The sequence below is a fragment of the Gymnoscopelus microlampas genome (genome assembly GCF_963454915.1).
Source record: "Gymnoscopelus microlampas genome assembly, chromosome: 9".
Lineage (NCBI taxonomy): Eukaryota > Metazoa > Chordata > Actinopteri > Myctophiformes > Myctophidae > Gymnoscopelus > Gymnoscopelus microlampas.
Window position 1 is genome coordinate 56,347,514 of NC_139946.1, and position 24,957 is coordinate 56,372,470.

General features: G+C 41.0%; 2 protein-coding genes across 2 annotated transcripts in view; both read right to left on the reverse strand.

The window, feature by feature from the left end:
- map1sa (microtubule-associated protein 1Sa) overlaps window positions 1-16,199 on the reverse strand; it is a 36,828-nt gene extending 20,629 nt beyond the window's left edge. The window contains exons 1-8 of the mRNA XM_084065777.1: window positions 16,047-16,199; window positions 10,968-11,069; window positions 8,076-8,158; window positions 6,353-6,493; window positions 5,407-5,517; window positions 3,279-3,612; window positions 914-960; window positions 611-735 (exon numbers count right to left, since the gene is read on the reverse strand). Of these exons, the coding sequence (XP_083921903.1) occupies window positions 611-735; window positions 914-960; window positions 3,279-3,612; window positions 5,407-5,517; window positions 6,353-6,493; window positions 8,076-8,158; window positions 10,968-11,069; window positions 16,047-16,191 (1,088 nt within the window). The 5' untranslated portion in view covers window positions 16,192-16,199. The remainder of the gene's footprint in view (window positions 1-610; window positions 736-913; window positions 961-3,278; window positions 3,613-5,406; window positions 5,518-6,352; window positions 6,494-8,075; window positions 8,159-10,967; window positions 11,070-16,046) is intronic.
- Window positions 16,200-24,751, reverse strand: LOC311051677 (uncharacterized protein; the record flags this gene model as incomplete). The annotated part of the gene is made up of 4 exons (XM_084066260.1): window positions 16,200-16,391; window positions 21,909-23,098; window positions 24,194-24,517; window positions 24,742-24,751. The coding sequence occupies 4 exons, from the start codon at window positions 24,749-24,751 to the stop codon at window positions 16,200-16,202; spliced, it is 1,716 nt and encodes a 571-aa protein (XP_083922386.1).
- Window positions 24,752-24,957: the final 206 nt, after the last annotated feature.

The window sequence follows — 24,957 nt, forward strand, 5'->3', positions numbered from 1 at the left end:
AAACATTTGAAGTGAGAAATAGACGATGCAATAACCGAGAAGTCATTCTATTTGATCCACTACAGTTCCTTGTTTATCGTGGCACAACAACGGGGGGATACCAAAACACTCGCCCCAAAACACAGTCGCCCCGGGGCAAATACGGCGGTATTACAGGCAAATCCAGCGGTATATAGAATGGGGGTGAGTGTGTTTTGGGGCAAGTCCCAAGAAATACTTTGTTTTGTTGTTAATTTTGAGTCAATTTATTTATCTATGTATTAAGTAGCCTGTGTAATAGCGGGATAAAGTATGGGGAGGTGGTCATTATCGAAATTTAAAGCCCGACAGGGTGATAATGCACCTGGGCTCCGCATCGGTGCATTATCACCCTGTCGGGCTTTAAATTTCAATAATGACCACCTCCCCATGCATTATCCCTTGCATAGAATACAGAGACAGTGTAGTGTCTCAGTAAACTACAGAATCACAGGTAAACAATGAACCTAGCATCAGTGTAAATAACATGCCTTGGCCTTTTTTCATGAATGTGTCATTTAGTGTTGTTTTTTTTTGCTTTTCTTGGAATTGTATTGGAATTTGTCTTAAAGCAGTGAGCAGGGCGTGTCACCTCATCTGGGCGGGGTCTGGGTGGAGGGTCTTCAGTCTGTCAGGAGCGTTGAGGAACACCACGCCCAGCTCTGGAGAGATCAGGTTCTTCTGCCACTCCTCGTTGCTCTGAGAGCCTCCTGACTCCTAGAAGGGGTTAATAAACAGATAGAATATTAGCTGACAATTCTTCAACAGATTTATACATTACAATACATTTTTCATCAGATGAATTTAAAACAATGTTGACGATAGTATGTATGCTAAATCATAGAGATCGGTCGACCATCACAATGTAATGACTGTTGACCCATGACCTCTGTACCTCTTCCTCCTGCTCCGCTGCCTTTCTGACCAGCAGACTGTTGACCCCTAGACAGACAGACAGACAGACAGACAGACAGACAGACAGACAGACAGACAGGTTAGAGCAGGGGTGATGCAACTTTGATGATGTAGAGGGCCACTATATTTCCACACTCACTCCAGAGGGACACAATGGCCCTCATTTATCAACAGCGTATAAACCGGCGTATATTTTTCCATACATTCGGCCGTACACCAACGTCGAAGTTGCATGTATCAACACATCCTACACAGCTGATCCGAGCGTACATTTGGTCCCAGCCTTGATAAATGTCACGGCTGAAACCGAGCGTCATTTAAATAACACGCCCTTAAATATTCTCAAAACGCCCCGATTTTACATATATATATATGGATATATGTGTCTAGATGCCTCTCAGACAGTCAGACAATGCTGCTCTGCAGGTCTAGGATGGAATAAACGGGCGCAGCCAACGTCAACAACTGGTCTCGACCAGACGTGAGATTTCAGCGTACCGTAGGATGAAGCCCACGTCAGGATATATTGATAAATGCTGAAAGGAGCGGTGATCTCGCCGTACGCTCATTATTTGGGCTGCACCGCGTTGATAAATGAGGGCCACTGTGTATACAGTCTCTCTGTATTTGATTTGATTTTTTTTCGCCATTCTATGTCACACAAATGTAGCAAAAATAGCAAAAATAGCAGATCTACAAGCTCAAAACGCGTCGCAGTGCGACGCGTTTTGAGCTTGTAGATCTGCTGTTTTTGAATTGGAATCCTGAAAAGTAACATTTGTATTTCATTTCAAATGCATTTAGTTATACTTATGTTAACTTTATGAACTTAAATACAAATACATTGTAAATTAAAACAAAATAATACTAGTCATTAAGCTAATATAGACTGAAGTCATTAAAGCGGCTCATGTTTGCATGTTTAGAATCATAACAGCTGAAATCAATAATATATCACTATTCTGATATTAACCTGTGGGCCGCATTAAGTGAAGGTGGGGGCCGCATGTGGCCCCCGGGCCGCCAGTTGCCCATGTATGGGTTAGGGTGAGTTCACACCTAAAGATACAGTATTGCTTTCTTTCTAGTGACTTGAATCACTTTACTTTGGTCTCGCTGGTCAGTGTTGGTAAAAAACGTTATGTCCCGTGGCTTCATTCATGCGTTTGTTCTCGACGCGACCGCAGGATATTAAAAAAAAAACACCCATCTCTTTATAATTTACAACCCAAGCTGTCAAACACACACTGACGACCGACCATGTGTTTCTCCATGCCGGTCTGGTCAGCAGCTGTACTGACAGAGCAGGACCTGGTCATCCCCGATTGTAGATCGTCTATTTTCGCTGTGCGACATGCTTCCATAGAAGACAACATGTATTCTATGGACCATAGAAGACAGCATGTATTCTATGGCCTTGGTTCTCAAAGTGGAGTCCGGGGACTCCCAGGGGTCCTTGAGGGAGTTCCAGGGGGTCCCCAGCTACATGATGGATAGTTAGGAACCAAATGGACCCTTATGGGTCTGAGACTCTGAGAGTGTACAAATGGAACCAACGGGTCCATTTGGTTCCATTTGTACACTCTCAGAGTTACATTAACATTAATTTGACAATATAAATTGGGGTCCCAGGTATAGAAATGCCATTAAATGGGGGTCCGTAGCCTTAATGCAGGTCAAACTGGGTGGTCCATGAAATTAAAATGGTTGAGAATCACTGCTAGAGCCGTAAAAGATCTTCTCTTATGGGGGTCCCTGGCATATCTTTTGAAATGGGGGTCCGCGGGCTAATAAGTGTCAATTTGGGGGTCCTTGACATGAAAAAGTTTGAGAACCACTGTTCTATGGTCCATAGAAGACAGCATGTCATCGATTTTATTTTCCACCCCACCACTGCCTACACCAGTGACCCTACCTGGCAGGTTGTCAGTGATTGTCTCAGGAATGTGACAAAAACTAAAAAAAATCGCCATGAAATCAAGGCTTCATGGAATGTGTAATTGATAGAAAATACGTAATTTTTTGGGTGAACTACTCCTTTAACTCTCTTAGTGCCAAGCCACAAGTCATCCCGAGTTTTTAAAATAAATTAAAAAATGTAAAATGTTTTTTTTTTAATGTTCAGAACCCAAGATATCGTGATCCGAAGATTTGCTGCTCCATTCACTCCTTGTTTAACTTATAACTGAAAAAGGCTGTATCTCGCTTCCTAAGCACTTTCTTTTTACTTAAAAAAAAAAAATGCTGGCACAGTATGAACATATTTTTTTATTTCATTGGCACTGAGAGAGTTAAGTACAGTACTTGAGTAAACATACTTAATTACTTTCCACCATTAACCCTACCTGGCAGGTTGTCAGTCCCCAGGTGAGTGATGAGGACAGAGTCGATGCGGTCCAGGTGTCTGACCAGCTTCCAGTAGGGGGCGCGGGGGTCCGAGCCGCCGTTCAGCAGCACGTTGAAGCCGTTGACGGCGAAGAAGGCGGAGTCTCCCCGCCCGCCGGGGAACACGTAGCAGCACGGCCGCCACAGCTTCAGGAAGCCCACGGTGGAGGGCGGGGCCAAGAGGGCGAACGGGGACTCGGGTTCCAGGGACTCAGACAGGTACTCTGTGAACTCCTGCAGACCCTCCATCTCTGGCAGGACCACCGCAGGGTTGATACGGATCTCTATGAAGTCCTGGAGGTTACATTCATATTATTATTATGATATGTATAACTCTGATACAGATCTCTATGAAGTCCTGGAGGTTACATTAATATTATTATAATGATATTTATAACTCTGATACAGATCTCTATGAAGTCCTGGAGGTTACATTATTATTATTATTATGATATGTATAACTCTGATACAGATCTCTATGAAGTCCTGGAGGTTACATTAATATTATTATAATGATATTTATAACTCTGATACGGATCTCTATGAAGTCCTGGAGGTTACATTAATATTATTATTATTATATTTATAACTCTGATACAGATCTCTATGAAGTCCTGGAGGTTACATTAATATTATTATAATGATATGTATAACTCTGATACAGATCTCTATGAAGTCCTGGAGGTTACATTAATATTATTATTATTATATTTATAACTCTGATACAGATCTCTATGAAGTCCTGGAGGTTACATTAATATTATTATTATGATATGTATAACTCTGATACAGATCTCTATGAAGTCCTGGAGGTTACATTATGCATTTATATACATTCATCATTATTATATTTATACATTTATAACTTCACTTATTATTATTATTATTATTATTATTATTAGTAAGTCCTACAGGTTATGTTTGTAGTTCTACCTGTACACCATGTTTGTAGTCCTACAGGTTATATCTGTAGTCCTATACATAGATATAGAAACCTAGATACCTCATTGGCCTCTGCCGTTCGTTGGAGCAACTTTTAGCGTAGGCAAAAATTTTAGCGGAGGCAAACTGAGACTCAAAGTGGCAACTGGCCAATCACAGCGCTCACAGCGCGTTGACTACTGGCCAATCACAGTGCGTCTTTTCCGGGACTTGTCAGTGCAATGGTTCTCAACCAGTGTTACGGGGTCCTAGAGGGGGTTCCAGGTGGTCCCCAGCTAAATGATGGAGAGTTTATAACCAAATGGACCCTTATAGATCTTTAGTCAAATTGTTAAACATCTGCATTACTTACAGGTACAGAATTAGAGAACGTAAATAATTGTTATTTTGACAGCATCTTATCGAATGATAACAACATATTCTAAGTTTTGGGTGTGAGAGGCTAAAGCTCATCAGACGGCGTTCCGTGGCTCAAATGCCAAATAAATAATGGACCTTGATATGAAAAAGGTTGAAAACCACTGTTCTAATGCATTTATGTCCATTGAAGCAGACGGTCTCTCCACAATTAAAATCATCACAACTCCCTGAATTTTCAACCTATTTTCAAGCGGTTAAGTTCGTCACAAATGAGAGACATGGAGTTATGGATCCAGTAGGCATACGCCTATATTTGGTTACATCTAAATTGCATATTTTCATACCAAAATACTTTCAAGTAACAGTAATAGTCACAAAATATGTTTGTCTCCATTCACTGACAGACTACATGAAATGTGCTGGCCACATTGCAGAATTGCCTTTATCCAACATCCTTAATGTTAGCTATTCAGGTCAGAACAGAGCTATCAACTTTGAAAAACCATGTCTCTAGGAACCTGTTTAAACTGTAAAACAGTAAAAGGACGATTTATTATTGCATAAATCCAGAGTGTGGAGTTTGCCAAGTTCCAACTAACGGCCCCTTCTGTGACACACGCGGAAGCTTCATGGAAGCTTTCCTACGCTAAAATGGCGCCCGAGATACCAATGCCTCAGAGCCTTAGGAGGCGTCTACCTTTATATGTCTATGGTCCTATATGTTATGTTTGTAGTCCTACCTGTAGGCCACGTTTGTAGTCCTATATGTTATGTTTGTAGTCCTACCTGTAGGTTATGTTTGTCCAGCTCAGAGTTCCTCCAGAGTCCAGAGTCGGGGCAGCTGACGGTCAGGATGCCTTTTAGAGACGGATCACTTGAGCTCAGCAACTCTCCTATCTGAGTGGAAACAAAACAACAACAAAGACTGTTTGGTTAATAAGTTAAACACCATATTTATATAAGTCCATTTTTCTCTGATTTCTGTTGTTTTCTAAGTGTTTTAAAAAAAAAACAAGCCACATTCAAACGGCCATAACTCTGGAATGGACCGGACAATTGTTCCCAATCCTACCGGACCCCCATGTGTGTGTAATGAGCTGATCTCTGTGAGGGAGGAAGTGACGGGGAATAATTCCTGGCAGTGAATGAGTTAACCACTTGAACGCCATCATCCCTATTCTGAGAACGTTAGCCAAAAATAGCAGATCTACAAGCTCACAACATGCGCTGTGAGCTTGTAGATCTGCTATTTTCGGCAAAGAGGTTTGGTGTAGAGGAGACAAAAGATTTTAGGGTGGGGTCCGTCCCCACATGATTAGCTTCATGTGTAACATTGTTTTCTCACTCAATAATAACCAAACCAACATACAGTATAAGTGTATACAGGGCATACGTATAAGATCACATGTTGTGAGCTTGTAGATCAGCTATTTTCATAATATTTATCTGTGGAACCGAGTCAAACTAAATGTAACGCCTCAACGCCTACAATTACAAGTGCTTATCAGAGTGGGGGGTCCCCAGTTCAAATATGATTATATTGGGGGGTCCCCAGTTCAAATACGATTACGATTTATTTTGAAATACCTGGTGATATATATCTCTGTCTATGAGTCTGTATGTCCCTTTTATGCCCATATATGGAGATCCCTGATGTCGTCAGTGTGATGTCATCAGTGTGATGTCATCAGTATGATGACATCAGTGTGATGTCACAGCACGTCTGACTCACCTCGGCGTCAGTGAAGATCTGGACCAAATCGCTGAGCGAGAAGCTTCCGTTCTGCAGCACGATGTCCCCGCCCCCTTCCACACACTGACCAACCAGCAGCAAGAGTTTATGGCGGGACGCGTCAGAGATGAGCCGATGGACCTAAAGGAGAAAAGTAGGTTTTATTTGAAAACTGACCCAAAAAAAAGTTTTTACGATCAGGAGATCTCCTGCTTCACTGTGACTGAGGGTTAAGGACGTGACAGACTGTGTCCAAGGCCTTTATAAAGTCCAGATTAAAGAAATAATAAACCGACTGCGCACGGTGGCGCTGTCGCCTCACAGCAAGAAGGTCCTGGGTTCGATTTGCGCCGGGGACGCTGTGGGTGCTGTGGGCGTGTCATCTCCTCCGCGTCATCAGCGCCCATGCCCTAGGCTAGGGGTTGGTGAAAGGATCTACTCTGTGTGGAGTTTGCATGTTCTCCCCGTGTCTCCCAGGGTAGTTAATACCCTCACAAAAACATGTAGTAATCCTGGTCACTAAACCACCTCCCCCATGACAGCCGGGGCGCCTGATGGAGGGGAAGGGAACTGGTTGGAATAACGTGTTCCTTCCACGCGCTACGTCCTACCAGGGAAACTCCCCCCTGTCAGGTGACAAGAAGGTCAGTTGGCTCTCATGCATTGAAGGAGGCATGAGCTTGGCCCTGGCCTCCCTAGGCTGTGGGGGACTGGTGTAGTGCTGGTGTAGGACTGGTGACTGAAGAGGTCCTTTGTCCATCAGACCACTGTGAGGCTTAATCAGGAGTTATAGGCCAGGGGTATAGGCTGAGAGGTGGACATTGCTCTGGTCTTTGTGTCTCTATTTTTGTTTTTTGTGTCATGTCAAATGTGTGTACTGTATATGTGTTGCATACATGGCTGCTGGGTCACAAGACACATTTCAGTGTGAACTGAACTGACAATAAAGTATTATTATACAACAGGTAGTTCCGACCAAGCAATCTGATTGGTTGAAATAGCTATCTAGCCGTGCTTCAAACCAGCATCATATCACGGGCCTAATCACATTAATAAATCAGTCCGCACTGCAGTCCGCAGTTCGCACCTTTTTAGACCATATATATGGCACAGCTGTGCCAGTAGGTAGCCTGACCCACCGCCGCCACCGGAGAACAAACAGCTATGCAAAATGGACTATGTTGTTAATTTTGACTCATTTGGTGGAGTAAAATTACTCCCATTTCGTTAACAGTCCTGAGTATGTTATACTTTACCGTACGAAGGTATCGCACTGTGAAAATAACCGATCTACAAGTTCACAACGCGTCGCCATCACGAGGTGTTATCAGCTTGTAGATAAGTTATTTTGGCCATGTGACACGGTCGTACGACGGAGCATATAGCCTACTGGAATCAGCTCAGCTGTGTTGACGAGACGGTTCCTCAGTCAGAGCGCTGCTACAGGGACTATTTTGTCTCCGTCAAATAAACTCTTCTCTTTACAGGGAAACGGATAATAGAGAAACATTTTTATTATGAATTGCCCCACAATATGAATACATGTATTGTGGGGCAACCTTACATTATTGGCACTTCAGTGATGCTCGCGGAACTCGGCTCCGCCTCGTTCCTGACCACATTACTGGCGTGCCAATAATGACGGTAAAGCACACCCTCTCGTGTAATATTGCTTAATCGTATGGTAATGTATTAAGGTTAGAGGTTAAAGGTCAGGTCTTACCTCAGAACAGACGTAGTGGGGGGTGGGGTTCACCACCACCTGAGTGTCCAAAACATCTCCACTGTACTGAAGAGTCCTCTGTCCTGAAATATATAGAAACATATAAAAGTATATACATACATATACACACAGGGTTAGGACGACTTAGGACGACTTTTCTTTTTTCTTTTCCCCACACAGAACCAGGAAATCACGTGATGTTCCGCTCCATTCACTTCCTGGTTAAAGTATGTGGGAAATAACCTGTATCTCGGCTCCTGTGTTTTACTATGGATTCTGGATGAGACGTGCTATTTTCAACGGCCTATAACAAGCCAACGGGAGGTCGCCATGACATTTGTTTTTTCACGGAAGCACAGTGAAACCCTCAGTGATTAGCAACCATCAGGGGATCAATCTTACAGGAGATAAATATTCTGTGACTACCTGAAAAGGTAAGAAAATCCAAAAATGGCTTTATTTATGTATTTACTTACTCTGCCAGTGAAAGAGTTAATAATACCTATGAGGACATCAACGTCTCAGAGCGGCTATTTTATGAATGTAATTTCAACCATTTTGGCCTTTTTTTAACCGTAAGCCTAAAGATCTGCTGTAGTTTTAAATGTAAGCCTAAAGATCTGCTGTAGTTTTAAATGTAAGCCTAAAGATCTGCTGTAGTTTTGGTGAGGACAGCAGCAGTAAGTATAAATGAGGCACGTATCCATCTAAAATCCATAAACCTCATTTATAAACATCTAATCCTAACTCTAACCCTATTTTATACACAGGCTATTTGAAAATAGCAGATCTACAAGCTCACAACGCGTCGACGCGTTGTGAGCTTGTAGATCTGCTATTTTCAAACATTTTAGTACTTTTACTTTTGGTACATTAACTATATTTTGACACCAATACGAATTGTACGAAGTCTTGTTTTATTGTTGTATTGTTTTATTGGATCATGTTTATTCGATTCACTTATTTGTTTTATCTCGTGCTCATTTGATTTTGCTATTTTGTCTCATCTGTTTAATAAAGTATGTAGCTGATATATTGCACTTTTACCTTAGCACTAGGTATACTCTTAGTTGCTTGTTTTTGTAGAAAATGCACTTAATACTTCTGGTGATTAATAGTTTAGTTCCCTACATATGTTGAATGTACTTATTGTAAGTCACTTTGGATAAAAGTGTCTGTTAAATTACTGTAATGTAATGTAATACTTTTGTGCTTTACTCAAGTAACATGTTGAACACAGGCCTTTTACTTGTAGTATTTTATATTGTGGTATATATACTTTTACTTTAAGTAAAATATCTTAGTACTTCTTCCACCACTGACAAACACACACACGTACTGTATGTGTAGTACTTCTGCTTTGTCACTAGAGGGAGCTCTTTCCTCACATTCTATTGTACATGGTCTCATTAGTTATAATGTGAAATGAAACATACTGTTGAGTAATGACCTTTGACCTCCAACATAAACCTTACCGGGGGGGGGGGGTCATTCCCTAGATACACAAACACACCCTGCCCTTTGACCCCTGAGATGACAGGAAGTACCACCTTCCTTCCTTCCTGTCAGCTGATCACCTCGTTGTCATGACAACAGCTGCATCCCTGCAGGGTCAACCGAGGCCGTCAGTGTGTGTGTGTGTGTGTGTGTGTGTGCGCGTGTGTGTGTGCGTGTGTGTGTGTGCGTGTGTGTGTGTGTGTGTGTGTGTGTGTGTGTGTGTGTGTGTGTGTGTGTGTGTGTGTGTGTGTGTGTGTGTGTGTGTGTGTGTGTGTGTGTGTGGGTTAATGGTGTGTTGCTGTGGAAACACAGCATTTATGTAATTTATTATTATTGAACAATAAGAGGCTCTGATTTATAATATCTGGAGTCTGAAAACCTGCTGATTTAAAAGCACAGTGTGCACTGCAGGGCTCAACAACACACTGTGTGTGTGTGTGTGTGTGTGTGTGTGTGTGTGTGTGTGTGTGTGTGTGTGTGTGTGTGTGTGTGTGTGTGTGTGTTCAGTCAGATGACAGTGTCATCATCAGCCTTAAGACACACACAGAGAGACAGAACGTCTCATTACTTCATTCACACAGATATATATATTACAGGAAATATGGCATTCCAGAAAGCATGACTGTCAAGATAATTTTATTATGTTCTGGCTTTTAACATTTGTTTTAGTCTATCCACGACACCCACGTGGATAGTAATCCATGAAAAGATCTATTCTCCCCCTATCGGTTTACAACTCGGACGGCGCTGATTCGACTAGCAGACCTTCAGTCGGTCAGCGCGGGTGCGCCTCCTCGGCCTCAAGCTCTGCTGAGTCGGCGCGCCTCCGTCATGGACAATAACTATTATCACGTGTGCGTGTGAACGCGTGTTCAGCTCCTTTTTCAATTTCCCTGGAATGCCAATCTACCTGTGACATATACATGTACATATCTGCTATTATTATAACACAGTGTTGCCAGGTCTGCTTGTTATAAAGCCACTTTGGGCTTGATTTTCAGTAAAGATGCTTGTAAATATTGGCAATTGTGGGTTGTGTTTTTGTTTTGGTATAGTTGATTATTTGGGTTTTGCTTTTCTAATGTTGTTTAAACCAGTGGTTCTTAAACAAACATAAAACATTTCAAAAACATTAAAAAACAATTAACATTTTTGGTCAAAATATATTTTTTTAAATAGCAGATCTGCAATTTTCCTGATCTACGAGCTCATAACGTGTCACATTGAGCTTGTAGATCTGCTATTTTCAAACAGTCGATCTACAGTATTTATATAGATTTACAGTATATAGGGTTAGTATATAGGAGAGAGAGAGAGAGACTCTCGTCGAGGCTAAAGGTCAAGTTTTACGGGCTGATAATACTAACAATAATATGAATAATAACTATAAGGTACCTTTTATTTCCTCAGAGAAGAACGCAGAGTGTCTGGACACAAACTGTTTGAGCTGGTGGTCCAGGTTACACACACTGAGGTCAACGTCCCACGACCTGATACCTGCACACACACACACACACACACACACACACACACACACACACACACACACACACAGTTAATATCAATTAAACAGAAGGAAGTGTTCTGGAATATTTTGTTCCCCCTCAGACCTACTGGACTCACATGCATTTACACTGGAGAGGAAACTAACATTCTAACAGGGAAAGATATTCTAACAGGGAAACGTATTCTAACAGGGACACATATTCTAACAGGGAAACATATTCTAACAGGGAAACATATTCTAACAGGGAAACGTATTCTAACAGGGAAACATATTCTAACAGGGAAACGTATTCTAACAGGGACACATATTCTAACAGGGACACATATTCTAACAGGGAAACATATTCTAACAGGGAAACATATTCTAACAGGGAAACGTATTCTAACAGGGACACATATTCTAACAGGGAAACATATTCTAACAGGGAAACATATTCTAACAGGGAAACGTATTCTAACGGGGAAACATATTCTAACGGGGAAACGTATTCTAACAGGGACACATATTCTAACGGGGAAACACATTCTAACGGGGAAACGTATTCTAACGGGGAAACGTACTCTAACAGGGAAACATATTCTAACAGGGAAACATATTCTAACAAGGTCACAAAATGTACCAGACTACATTATGATGCATTTACAGTGGAGAGAGGAAACACATTTTGACAGGGACACAACATGTGCCAAACCACCCATTACAGTCTACTGGGAGGGGGGGGGGGGATTCTGGAAACCAAATGTACCAGACCTACTTAGATTCACATGCATTTACACTGGAGAGGAAACACATTCTGACAGGGAAACAAGATGTACCAGAACACCACAGCTCTACATGCATTTACACTGGACTGGATGGAGAGGGAACACATTCTGACACTTGAGTAAAAGTACAAAAGTATTGGCATCAAAATGTACTTAAAGCACCAAAAGTAAAAGTACTCATTATGCAGAATGTCCCATTTCAAGTTTTCAAATGTATAAAATATATTTAAAAATCCATTGAAAATAGCAGATCTACAAGCGCTACAAATCTTATACAAAACGTATAAGTACAGTACTTGAGTAAATGTACTTGGTTACTTTACACCACTGGTGGAGAGGGAACATATTCTAACAGGGAAACAACATGTGCCAGTACACATCAAGACGCATTTACAGTGGAGAGGGAACACATTCTGACAGGGAAACAAAATGTACCAGAACACCACCGCTCTACATGCATTTACACTGGACTGGATGGAGAGGAAACACATTCTGACAGGGAAACATATTCTAACCAGGGTCCCCACACATTTTTAGAAATGAATTTCCAAAACTTTTCCAAAACTTTTCCAGAATATTTAGCCCAATTTCCAGGCCTATATAACAATCATTCGGCGCAATAATGTGTCTCTTACTCCTATGTAGAATGCCCAAAGATAGGCAGTGTAGCAAAAATAAAGTTTGAGACATACATTAGGCTGCCGTCACACAGCCCGTTGGGCGAAAAACTACTTATGTTACATATTTCGTGTAATATTATTCATGTTTATGAAAATGTTTTGTTTTAACAAAATCAATAGCCAAAAACAATGCATAGCCAAATATTTTTCCAGGACCCTTGATAAATTCCAGGACCTTTGATGATGTTTCATCAATTTCAAACCTTTTCCAGTACTGGATTTTTTTTTTTTTTTTATTTCAAAATATTTCCAGGAATTTCATGACCGTGGGGACCCTGTCTAACACACTGGTTCTCAAACTATAGAGACACACGGGCGGAAACGGAAGGCCTACAAATTCACGCCCACTTTTGAGACAGTGCCGCTACTCGGGGTCCGTTAGAACAATGAACTGCAGCTCTCAATGCAATCTCTATGAGAGGCATTGTAAAATACCGTCATTTCACTGGTTAACTACTGAAGCTGTAGCGATTTTTTTTGTGTTCTAATAAACTGTCCCATTTGTTTAATTTGTCCTTTTTAATGTCCCATATCTGTCATCTCGATATACTACCCACAATATACTATAATATACTCCATCAGTGTATCAAAACCGCTAGCATCGGAGATCTTGATTTTTTTCTGTCGCATTATAATACGTCACGCATTCATCCCAATATATTCCGAAAGATGCGACATTCGCAGCGACGGCTTGAGCGACTACGACGAGCGCCCAGTGTAATAACAGTGTATGGTGTGAACTGAGTAACACAGACTGGCACCTTTCTCCTTTACTGCTCCATTCATCTACTACTGCTGAAGTGGTTAATGTGTGTTCTATAATAATAATCCAAATCTATAAAGTAACTTGTCATTTTAACTAAAGCTTTCAAATAATTGTAGTGGAGTAAAAGTATAATATTTGCCTCTGAGATGTAGTGGAGTAGAAGTAAAAGTACTGAAAATACTCCAATAAAGTATAACAAAATACCCCCATTGTCCGTCCGCAGAAGACCGCATGGCTAATTTATATTCACGAGGATATGCAAATTAGCCGGTCTCAGTCCGCAGGCTAGCCACGTCTTTAGCCACCATCCGGGGAGAACATTCACTGAAAATAGCCGATCTACAAGCTGACAACGCGTCATGCTGTGATGCAATGAGCAACAATTATGCTCCCATCCATGCTGACAGAAACCCAGGCATTATGATATGCCTCGGTTACCTTCCAGGAAGGCTTAACCTTGGCCTTAAGAATGATGTGATTCAATCCCTCTGGTTCCAAATGAAGTATTGGCTGCACCCATCCACTTGTGAAGAAGATATGAGCATCCAGGGATCGATGGTTCTTCATTGTGTGGGTTGTATAGACCCCTGAAACCATTCAGAAGAGGTTTGGGAACTCCACAAGTGGAAAAAGTATTCAAATGTTAAAGGAAACACTACAACTGGATTTATGGCAGTTTAGATTTACAATATCAAGAAGTCAGACACAATCACCTGAGGAGCACAGGATTACATAGGATTACACTGCAATCAGTCATTTATTATATTATTCCTATTGATGCAGCTCCCTAAATTGAAATAAATACATTGTATGAAAACTGCAATAAAATAGATGAATTCCTAGGCATGATATGTGAATATACACGCACAGTGCCTAGTATGTATCTTTTTTCTAAAATACATTCATCACATGACAGTCTTGATCGCAATGTCGTTATAGTCACTGAAAATCCTCCTCTAAAGCCTGTACTTCTCCGCACATGGACAAATGCAAAATATAAAGTTCCAACCTTGTAGCCACGGATGTTCACTCACCATTTGGAACCTGTGTGCACTGCATTAATCAGTATTTCTCAATAAATATGTGTTTTAATCCCGTCTGTGTCGGAAGTTCCCTGTATTCCGTAATGAGTGTACTGGCGGAGCGCATCAGGTGAAAGCTGGTATTACACTCAATGCATAAGAGGAAATTGAACGGGGTTCAGGCACAGACTGGATTAAAACACTTATTCGTTGAGAAATACGGACCAATACAGTGCACACATGTTCCGAATGGTGAGTGAACATCCGTGGCAAGGTGAGCGCTTTATATTTTATCTATGGCAGTCTTCCAATAGGCTATTAATACAAACCTGGAGAATCCACTAGATAATTGACGATGTCGGGATATGTCACGTCTGGCCATTTAGTTGGGTCATTTCCCCAGCTACTTTTAGGCAAGTCGTAAGGACAACACGCTAAACCTACTAGTTGTAATTTATCTTTGTACCGTCGGAGCTCCGCGGCAGGTAGAGAATTCATATAACAAGCCATGTTCACATCATTCACCACATACACGGAGAATCGTCTATTCAAAACCGGCGCCGCTTGTAATGATTAACGACAGACACGTCACGGAAGAGCGACAGGTTATCTGTCTGTCAGCTCCTCTCCACTCTGTTAACATCATGGGTAACCCATCCGACTGGCAAATTAAATGTGAAACACTCCATCTATTGAGAAAACAAGAAGATATGTTGACAAAGACACTCCATACATTTGGAAACATATTTTTATTTAAATCAATATCGTCTCCAGTTAATGTAGGAATATTTGAAAAGTAGGCTAACTCTCATGTCCTCTCATAGGGAATGCATTGAGAGCTGCAGTTCATCCTTCTAACGGACCCCGAGTAGCGGCACTGTCTCAAAAGTGGGCGTGAATTTGTAGGCCTTCCGTTTCCGCCCGTGTGTCTCTATGTCATGTCAAGGACCCCCAAATTGACACTTAATAGCCCGCGGACCCCCATTTGAAAAGATAAGCCAAGGACCCCCATAAGAGAAGATTTTTACGGCTCTAGCAGTGATTCTCAACCATTTACATTTCAAGGACCCCCAGTTTGACATGCATTAGGCTACGGACCCCCATTTAATGGCATTTCTATCCCTGGGACCCCAATTTATATCATAAAATCAATCTTAATGTAACTCTGAGAGTGTACTAATGGAACCAAATGGACCCGTTAGGGTCCATTTGGTTCCATTTGTACACTCTCAGAGTTACAGACCCATAAGGGTCCATTTGGTTCCTATCCATCATTTAGCTGGGGACCCCCTGGAACCCCCTCAAGGACCCCTGGGGGTCCCCGGACCCCACTTTGAGAACCAATGTTCTCTAACAGACCATATTAATGCATTTACACTTTACAGTGTAGAGAGAGGAAACACATTTTAACAGGGAAACATAATGTGCCACACCTATTATAGACCCACAACAAGCATGAGAGGGAACACATTGTGACAGGGACACACACCTCGCCACAACACCCCCCCCCCCCCCCCCCAGCAGCAGCAGAGTTACAAAGTAACCAGCCGTTAGAATCCTTCTCTTATTGTTCCACCCAACACGAAAATAGCAGATCTACAAGCTCACAAAGCGTTACTGCAGCAACGCCTTGTGAGCTTGTAGATCTGCTGTTTTCGTGGCTTTATAGCCTTAAAAAACAAACAAACGTCACGTGTCGTGGAGAAAAGAGAAGACTTTATAAAGAACTACAAACCTCTGTTCACCTGTTGGACTACAAGTCCCAGCAGCCCCGTGGTGTCTATCTGACCCACTAACACCAGCAGACTGAACTTATTGTTATTAAAGTTAAACCTTAGTCCTTCTTCTTCTCTTTGATGTTCTGATGCTGCGGCCGCCATGTTGGATCCTACCGCTGGACGTTCAGCACTGACGTCATCAACTGGAGACCAGAGGATGAGGGGAGGGGGCATGACGTCATCGACTGGAGACCTGAAGAGGAGGGGCGGGGGGTGACGCCCCTGTTGGCGTTGGCGACGCAGGAGGAGTGGGGGACTCCCTCTTTCTTTGATGTTTCGCCCAGGTGGGCGTGGTCATATGCCTAAAACTTTGATGATAGAGATTCAAATGTAGCAAAAATAGCAGATTTACAAGCTCAAAACGCGTCGCACAACGCATTTTGAGCTTGCTATTTTATAAGTTAAATAAGTAAAAGAAAGGATATCAACTATTTGAAAACTTTACATACTTTGTAGATATAAATTATTATATTATAAAACATTACATACAACATACATCATTAACTACTTCAGCCCTATTTTATACATAGGCTATTTGAAAATAGCAGATCTACAAGCTCATAACGTGTTGCGATGCGACTGCTATTTTCAAACAGTTTAGTACTTTTACTTTTGGTACTTTAAGAATCTTTTGATGCCAACAATACTTTTGTACTTTTACTCAAGTAACATTTCTGTTACTTGAGTAACAGAAATGTTACATGTTACATTTCTAGTACATTCTACATTGCCTACTTTGTAGATATAAATTATTATATTATAAAACACTCATTAACTACTCCAGCCCTATTTTATACCGAGGCTATTTGAAAATAGCAGATCTACAAGCTCACAACACGTCACATCGTGACACGTTGTGTCGTGACATCGTGACACGTTGTGTTGTGGCCCCTGGGGGCCACACATGGCCCCTGGTGGTGTGACTATAGTCGTGACAGACCCCTGAACATTGTGTGCCAAGTGTTGTGTGTATTGTAGATGTACAAGCTCACAGTGACGCACTGTGAGCTTGTACATCTGCTATTTTTGAACATTTTTGGAAAATCTTGAAAATGTTGAATAACTTTGAATTTTTCTTTCAAAGTTATTGAACTTTGGGGGGAGGGGGGGGGGGGGGTTGTGGGACAGGTTCTCTTCCTCCAACTCTTACGGGTCCATTTGGTTCCATGTGTACACTCTCAGACTTACAGACCTGTAAGGGTCCATTTGGTTCCACTGAGAACCACTGGTTCAAACAAGCAGAAACAGTGACTTTACAGTAGATGTTATCTTGTAGATTAATACATTATCATTTCAATATCTTTATATTTGTTTTTTCTTAAATCTATCTATGTATCAATCAATATGATATAGATGTACATAGACTATATATTATATTATATTATATTATATTATATTATATTATATTATATTATATTATATTATATTATAATATGATATAGATGTACATAGACTATATATTATATTATATTATATTATATTATATTATATTATATTATATTATATTATATTATATTATATTATATTATAATATGATATAGATGTACATAGACTATATATTATATTATAATATGATATAGATGTACATAGACTATATATTATTTAAATAAAACAAGTCTTAATGTTTTTACTCTTTGAGTTTCTGGTGGTTTTGGTGAAAAGAATCAACTCATCATTCTGATGTGATTGCGCCCCCCAGTGGACTGCAGCATGCATTACTCCAACAGTTCGTAGAGTAGGCTGCAACATGTTTAAGACATTAATTAATTTCATCTGTATTTCTTATTATGATATAAATGATTCATTTCAGAGCTAGTGGTGCTTGTACTGTCTTTATTTTCACATCCTTGTCTATTCTTTTTAACATTCTATTCATAACAAGGACATTTAGAAATGCACTGACCAGGCACTGGTGGAAAGTAACTAAGTACATTTACCATTATGTTCTTATCATTCATTTTACTCATTCCCAAAGCTAGTGGTGGTGGTTGTATTCTTGTATTTTCACATACAGGCAGTGGTCGAAAGTACATTTACTCAAGTATTGTACACAAGTTGGATTTTGAGGTACTTTTACTTTTCTGGAGTGTTACTGTAGTAATGAGATAAGAGTAGTTTGTTAGGATAGGCGGCTCTCAGCCCTGTGTGTCAATCAGAACAGTGTTTCCCAATATGTGGGCTGGGGCCCCTCTGGTGGACTGTGAGGATATTGCAAGCGTGCTCCCAAATAACATTCTAAACACTAAGATGTGATTAGATCTGATTGATGATATAACATTAGAACTCGGGTCTCCTGGGTGGAAAGACAACATCTTACTTAAACTATTCTAAAGGGGAATTCCTCCTTGGCTGCATGGGGAGATATTAGCCTTAAAGGGATAGTTCACCCCCAGAATCACTTTCTTTCTATGGATCAGTCACCCCATGGAGACTTGAATTCATGGATATTTATTAGTTTTTGTCTCATTCCTAAGACAATAATGTGATGACCAGTGGACCGGTAGGCAGCGGTTCCAAGTCTCCATGGGGTGACTGATCCATAGAAAGAAAGCCTTTAATTATGGGGCCAGGCTTCCAGCATGGACCCATATTGTTATTGGCATTATTCCATTTCTTCTGCCGTTTTTGCCAGTTCTGGCTGAACCGTGCAGTCGCTTTTTATGAAACTCGGCCATATGATAGATGGTCATGAAAAACGATCAAAAAATAAATCTCACAATCTTTCGTCAAAAGGTGGCGCTATAGCACTCAGTTGAAAATGACAACTTTGAACAGGTACAACTCATGCCCTGTTTCACCTACAGCCATGAAACTTCGATGCACACATGCGTCTCCTCATGCTGAACAACTTTCACACTCTGACTTTTGACCTCTGACCTTTAGATCTCCCACCATTTTGAATTATATGAAAAACAGTTAAAACCTATCTCCTCCTGGGATTTTTTAGTAATCTGCACGAAACTTTTTACACATGAACTTTGGACCTATACCAAAAAACGTTTGCAAAATATCTTCCATAAGTGAAAAAATGAAGCTTTAATGAGCCAATGAATATTGCAGTTTTATGACAATTATTCATCTGCCCCTAACACATACATGCAGACTTACCATTCTTTGAAACTTTGCAGAAATGTAAAGGGCCATTCCAAATATCACTGAAACCAATCTTACTCCAATTGGTCAAACGGGGGCGCTATAGCAATTTTTTGAAAATTGAAACTTTAAACAGGCAAAAGTCATGCCTCGTTTGGCCGACAGCCATTAGACCTGCTTACACATGTGCCTTGACTAATGAGGAACACATCTATCACGTTGACCAGTAAGCACCGCCCTTAGATTGTCCGCAATCTTGAGCAGTTTGAAAAACACTTAAACCCAGGATTTTTCAGCTATTTGCGTGAAACTGTATGATCTGTGTGATCTCCTTTTTCACAGGTTCTTGTCTGTTGGTGGCTTCTCGCTTAAATGTGTGCCCCACAACCTGAAGGTCACCAGTTCAAGCCTCACTTGGTGCAGACTTCATCTAAGTTGCATTTCACACAACATGACTCAATGAATACATCTGCAATTGTTAAAGATAACATGAAATACTTAATTGAGTGTTTTTTACATACAGCTGATCTACAATCTCACAACTTTTCAGATAGCAATGAGAGTATGTTTTTTCAATGTATAACATACTTCATTGTGAAAATAGCCGATGTACAATCTGACAACTTTTAATGGTTTGTGAGCTTGTAGATCGGCTACTTTCACTAGTTTTGCTTCTGAGGAGATGTACAATTTCTTAATTGGTAAATGGTTTGTGAACGAGTGATCTTAGTGTTAGTGAAACAGGGGCTTGGGTCATGACAGAAGGCAAGAGTTTGTGATCCTCAACAGACAATATCAGCCTGGACAAAGCTATAGCACTATAGGTAGTGTTGCAGCTACCTAAGAGTGCCTCACGACCACAAGGTTGCTGGTTCAAGCCTCACTTGATGCACACTCATTTAAGTTGAATTGCAAAAAACATGACTCAATCTATTCCGTTTCCATGGCTCTCTCTCTTCAATCTATTCCGTTTCCATGTCTTTCTCTTCAATCTATTCCGTTTCCATGTCTCTCTCTCTGTCTCTTCGATCTATTCCGTTTCTATCTTCAATCTATTCCGTCTCTCTCTCTCTCTCTCTCTCTCTCTCTCTCTCTCTCTCTCTCTCTCTCTCTCTCTCTCTCTCTCTCTCTCTCTCTCTCTCTCTCTCTCTCTCTCTCTCTCTCTCTCTCTCTCTCTCTCTCTCTCTCTCTCTCTCTCTCTCTCTCTCTCTCTCTCTCTCTCTCTCTCTCTCTCTGAGGGTCGGCCATAGCTGAGTGGTTAGGGAGCCAGAGGCTCTGGTTGACCCAGGTACGATTCCAGGCCAGGTCAGCAAATGTGTTGATGAAATGAAATGTGTCCCTGAGCAAGACTCTTAACCCCTAATTGCTCACAGGCCCTCATTGGAAACAAGACCGCAAGGACTTTCATGAACTGACCTGTTAAAGGAATTATCATTTCTCTTTCTCTCTCCTGGCCCCGTATTATCGCTGCTTGCAGCTATATTATTAATTTGAATTAGTGTAAAAGTCATTCTGTCATTAAATGCCATTTTGAATACTGTAAATGTACAAAAAAATATATTATAGCTATGCCATTTTTCATCATTATCATCGTCATCATCAGATTAATGAAAAAAACCTCCTGAAGCTATAAAAATGGACACATGATTCCTGGCGTTCAATTAAGAGATTTATTAAAACAAATATACAGCAGTTGAGCTTTTCTGTTCAGAGTTATACAGTGTAATGTGATAACGTGTGTTAACAGTAACACCACTGTACTAAAAAAGCTACCCATGTCTTACATACTGTACCGTCATGTTTATTTATTTATATACAGTAGAACATTTAAAAAGAACAGCAGATGTATAAAATGGCACAAGAACCGGAGTGAACAGCTAGAAGAATATTGTTGTGTACTTTGTGAATTCTGTGTTATGCAGGGTTCTGAATTTAGAACTGTGTCCAGGATAGTGAAACCTGTGAGAAGACAACTTTTTCCTAAAAGTTTCTAAACAAGTATCATCTTGGAGAAAGGTCTGTAATTGTTGTGGTCGTTAAGGTCTAGGACAGCTGTTTAAAGTAGAGGCTGAATGGTGGCATGTTTAAAACTAAATATCTGTTCATTATGGCCAAAATGAGGAGTCAGATGGTGACATAAACGTCCTTTAAAAGACATGATGGAATAGTGTCAGAGGGACAACATGTGGGTTTTAATTGAGAACCCACATCAGACAGATAGGAGGACACAGGTTAGAAGGTGAGAGGTGAGATGAGTGATCTTATATTCATAATTTGGTCAGTACGAGCAAAAAGAGGGACGGATCAGGATTTAATTCATAAATGTAAGTTTGCTCATCCTGGCGCTTCATTCACTATTTCAGGAATAAATGGCTTTGCACGAAATGTTAACTATAAAGATAACAATGTGGCCATCCATCCACATTGATGAATTGTCTATTCTTATATTCTGTATAATTCTATACCTGCATATTATTCTATGCATGTATATTTTCATCCACGGCTCTGGTCCAGCTGTGTGAGACGTCAAAATCAGTGATCGCGGAATTTGCCGTCGCTTTAAAATGACACTAGAGTGCGTTCCGATCCTGTGAGGCCAACGGGTCGACCACTCCGTCCTCGCATTTAATCTTCTCTTCCTCGCAGGGGCGGGGCTTAGGCGCGAGTGGAGGACGCGAGGAGAGTGAGCGAGTGACCGAGCTTGGGGAATTGGAATTCAGCTTTACTCTTGTCTCTGTGTTGTCATCTCTCTGACCTTCAGTTCCTCCAACATTTGCTGTTTCTCCTCCAACTGAATCTTTGGAGGAGAATAACTGAATGTTGTTGCTCTTTTTAATTAGATCCAGATACACCTCCTCCAACACTGAACAATGTTTGTGTCTCTTCTCTAACTCGTCTCTCTGTGTTATCATCTCTCTGTTCTTCTTCTCCAGTTGTCTGTTAAACTCTCTCTGCATCTCTGTGTTTGAGATCATGATGCTCCTTTGCATCTCAGGCAGGACAACCTTCATCAGGTTTCTCTCTGCTTCTACTCTGGCCTCTCTTTCATAGATGTCTCTCATCTTCTCTATTTCCTGCCTGTGTTTCTCCATCTCCTCTTTTCTCTCAACTTCCCTCATCCGCTCTTGATCTAGCTTTCTTTTCTTCTCTTCATCTCTCTCCTCCCTCAGTTGTTTCTCCAGTCCTTGGATGGATCCCTCTATGTTACTCAAGGAGTCCTTAAGCTCATTCTCAAACCTCTCCCTCATCTCCCTCATCTCCTGTTCCTCCTTGTGTCTGTGTCCTCTCTCCTCACTGTCCCTGTGAATCTTTATCTCCATCTCTCTAACCTGGGCCTCTGCCTCCAGGTAGATATTAGTGCTGTAGAAGCTCTCTGTGTTTCTTGCCACCATGCTCTCTATCTTCTCCAGCAGCTGTGAAACCTGATCATCATGGCTGCTGTCCTTAATGTTGAAGAGGTGACATCTGTTCCCACATTTCTCTACAAGCTGCTGATGTTCCTGACTGCCTGCTTTAACTAACTCCTCAACACTCTGGTCTCTCTCACTGCCCTCATGTATGAAGATGACAATGCTATGGCCCCAACAGCTCTCTCCAAACACCTCCTGTATCTTCTCCATCATCGCTCTCACCTCTACTTCAGAAGTCTCTGCTGGTAGGACCAGGAGGAAGGCATGGGGACCAGGAGCAGACAGATTGAGACAGGGCCTCAGATCCTGCCTCATCTCCTCCAGAGAACGTCCAGAGAAGACTGTAGCATCCACCAGCACCAGCCGTCTCCCACAGACCTCCCGGTTTCTCCTCCTACTCAGGTCAGAGAAGATGGTCTCAGCACCAAACACCTCCTTGCCCAGGATGATGTTTCCTGCTGCGCTCCTCTCAGCTCCACTCCTCCCCAGTAGCACCAGTCTCAGCTCTGGAACACAAGACAATAGAAAAGGCTATAACATTGGAACACAGATGTACACAGTACTGAGCTGGGTCACTTTAGTTAAACCAAGTGATCTTATAAAGTATTATGTGAATGTTTAGCTTATTTAAGGCCCTGAGAGTCACAATAGTTCATTATATGAACCTTAAAACATCTGTAGACAATTAAGAAAGATGCCAGAGTCTCTTAGCTCTCTCAATGTTATATCCTTTTAATTGACGATGTTCAAACCTTTAGGATGACACTTAAATATGATTCAGACAAGTCCTTCATCCACACACATTTCAACGATTAGAATGTGTCATGTAATGATATTTTGAGAATAATGCACACTTTTATATGTGGAAGCATTTAGTTGACAAACCAAATGATGTTCATGTGTTCATAAAATAGAAGCCAGAAGGAAACAAAATTACATTATTCTGTGGAATATATTAGTTGTGGCAGTGATTGATAGAGGTATAAAGCCTTTGAACGTCCCAAAAAACAAACAGTAGAGTCCCAGTTTGCTATGATAGCAAATAAATAATGCATAAATAAATACACAGAAAACACCATGTTTTGAATTTAACCGACCAATAAAACCCACAGCATATCCATCCACTGCAGTCTCTGGTAGATGGGATCCAAAAACTCACGGCAGGCACTTGCCCACAACAAAGAAATCATGCGCTCGGTATGTAAAAAGTAAAACAATTAAGGCCCAAACTAATGCTTCATACAATTTACCCCCCCCCCCCCCCCCCCCCCAACTGACGAACTTGACAGCAGTGTGATAATGTTGCGAAAATAAATAACATTATCTACACACATCTCTGACCAAAACCTTTTGAAGCTACACAACACACATGCAGAGTCTCATTTTGGTAAGTCTTTGTTATAAAGCGGACCCCACACCTAAAATAATTAAGTTATAATTAAGTTAAGAGAGAGAGAGAGAGAGAGAGAGAGAGAGAGAGAGAGAGAGAGAGAGAGAGAGAGAGAGAGAGAGAGAGAGAGATAGATAGATAGATAGATAGATAGATAGATAGATAGATAGATAGATAGAGAGAGAGAGAGAGAGAGAGAGAGATTTATCACCTGAGGTTAACTTCAGCTGTTCACTAAGGTGAGGGTCCAGCTGATGAAGGCAGTCAATCATTTTTAAACACGCCTTGTTTCCCTTTTTCCACACCATGTCGATGAGTTGCCGTGCTTTTTCTGCTCTGACTCTTTCAGCTCTGACTGTCTCCATTTCTTCATCAGTGATAACTGTCTTCTCCAGAAGTCCGTCCAGTAGAGAATGCAGGATGGGCTCTGTGACTCTTTGAATAAACTCTCTCCTCGCACACTTCAGCTTCTTCTCTGCTGCTTTGTCTCCCTGGGTCTTTATCTCTGTCTGACTTGGTTGAGCTGTGGAAGCACCTTGAAGACAAGATGGAGGATTACATTCATTATTATTAGATAACGATGATATCTCGATACACAATATCTGCAATAATCAATGTATTGCAAGAAATATGTGTAAAGCTGGACATCTAAGCATGAAAGAAAAAGGTTTTATGTAAAGCTGGACACTGACAGTGCTTTCTTAATAATAAAATATTGATATTTGCCGTCAGTGTATAGATACAGTATTATCATATTACCAATAAGCATACAAAATTCCAATATGATTTGAGTTTTTAGCATATTTTAAGGTCGTGCCATTAAGTTGGATCAACATAATTAGAGGTATAATTAGAAGTATCAGGATGACAACATGTTTAAACAGTAACATGGACTCACTGTGTGGAGGTGAGTCCATAGTTCTGTCTGGAAGAGTGGAGTCTGTGTTCTGGTCATCCTCTGTAACATCATAAACG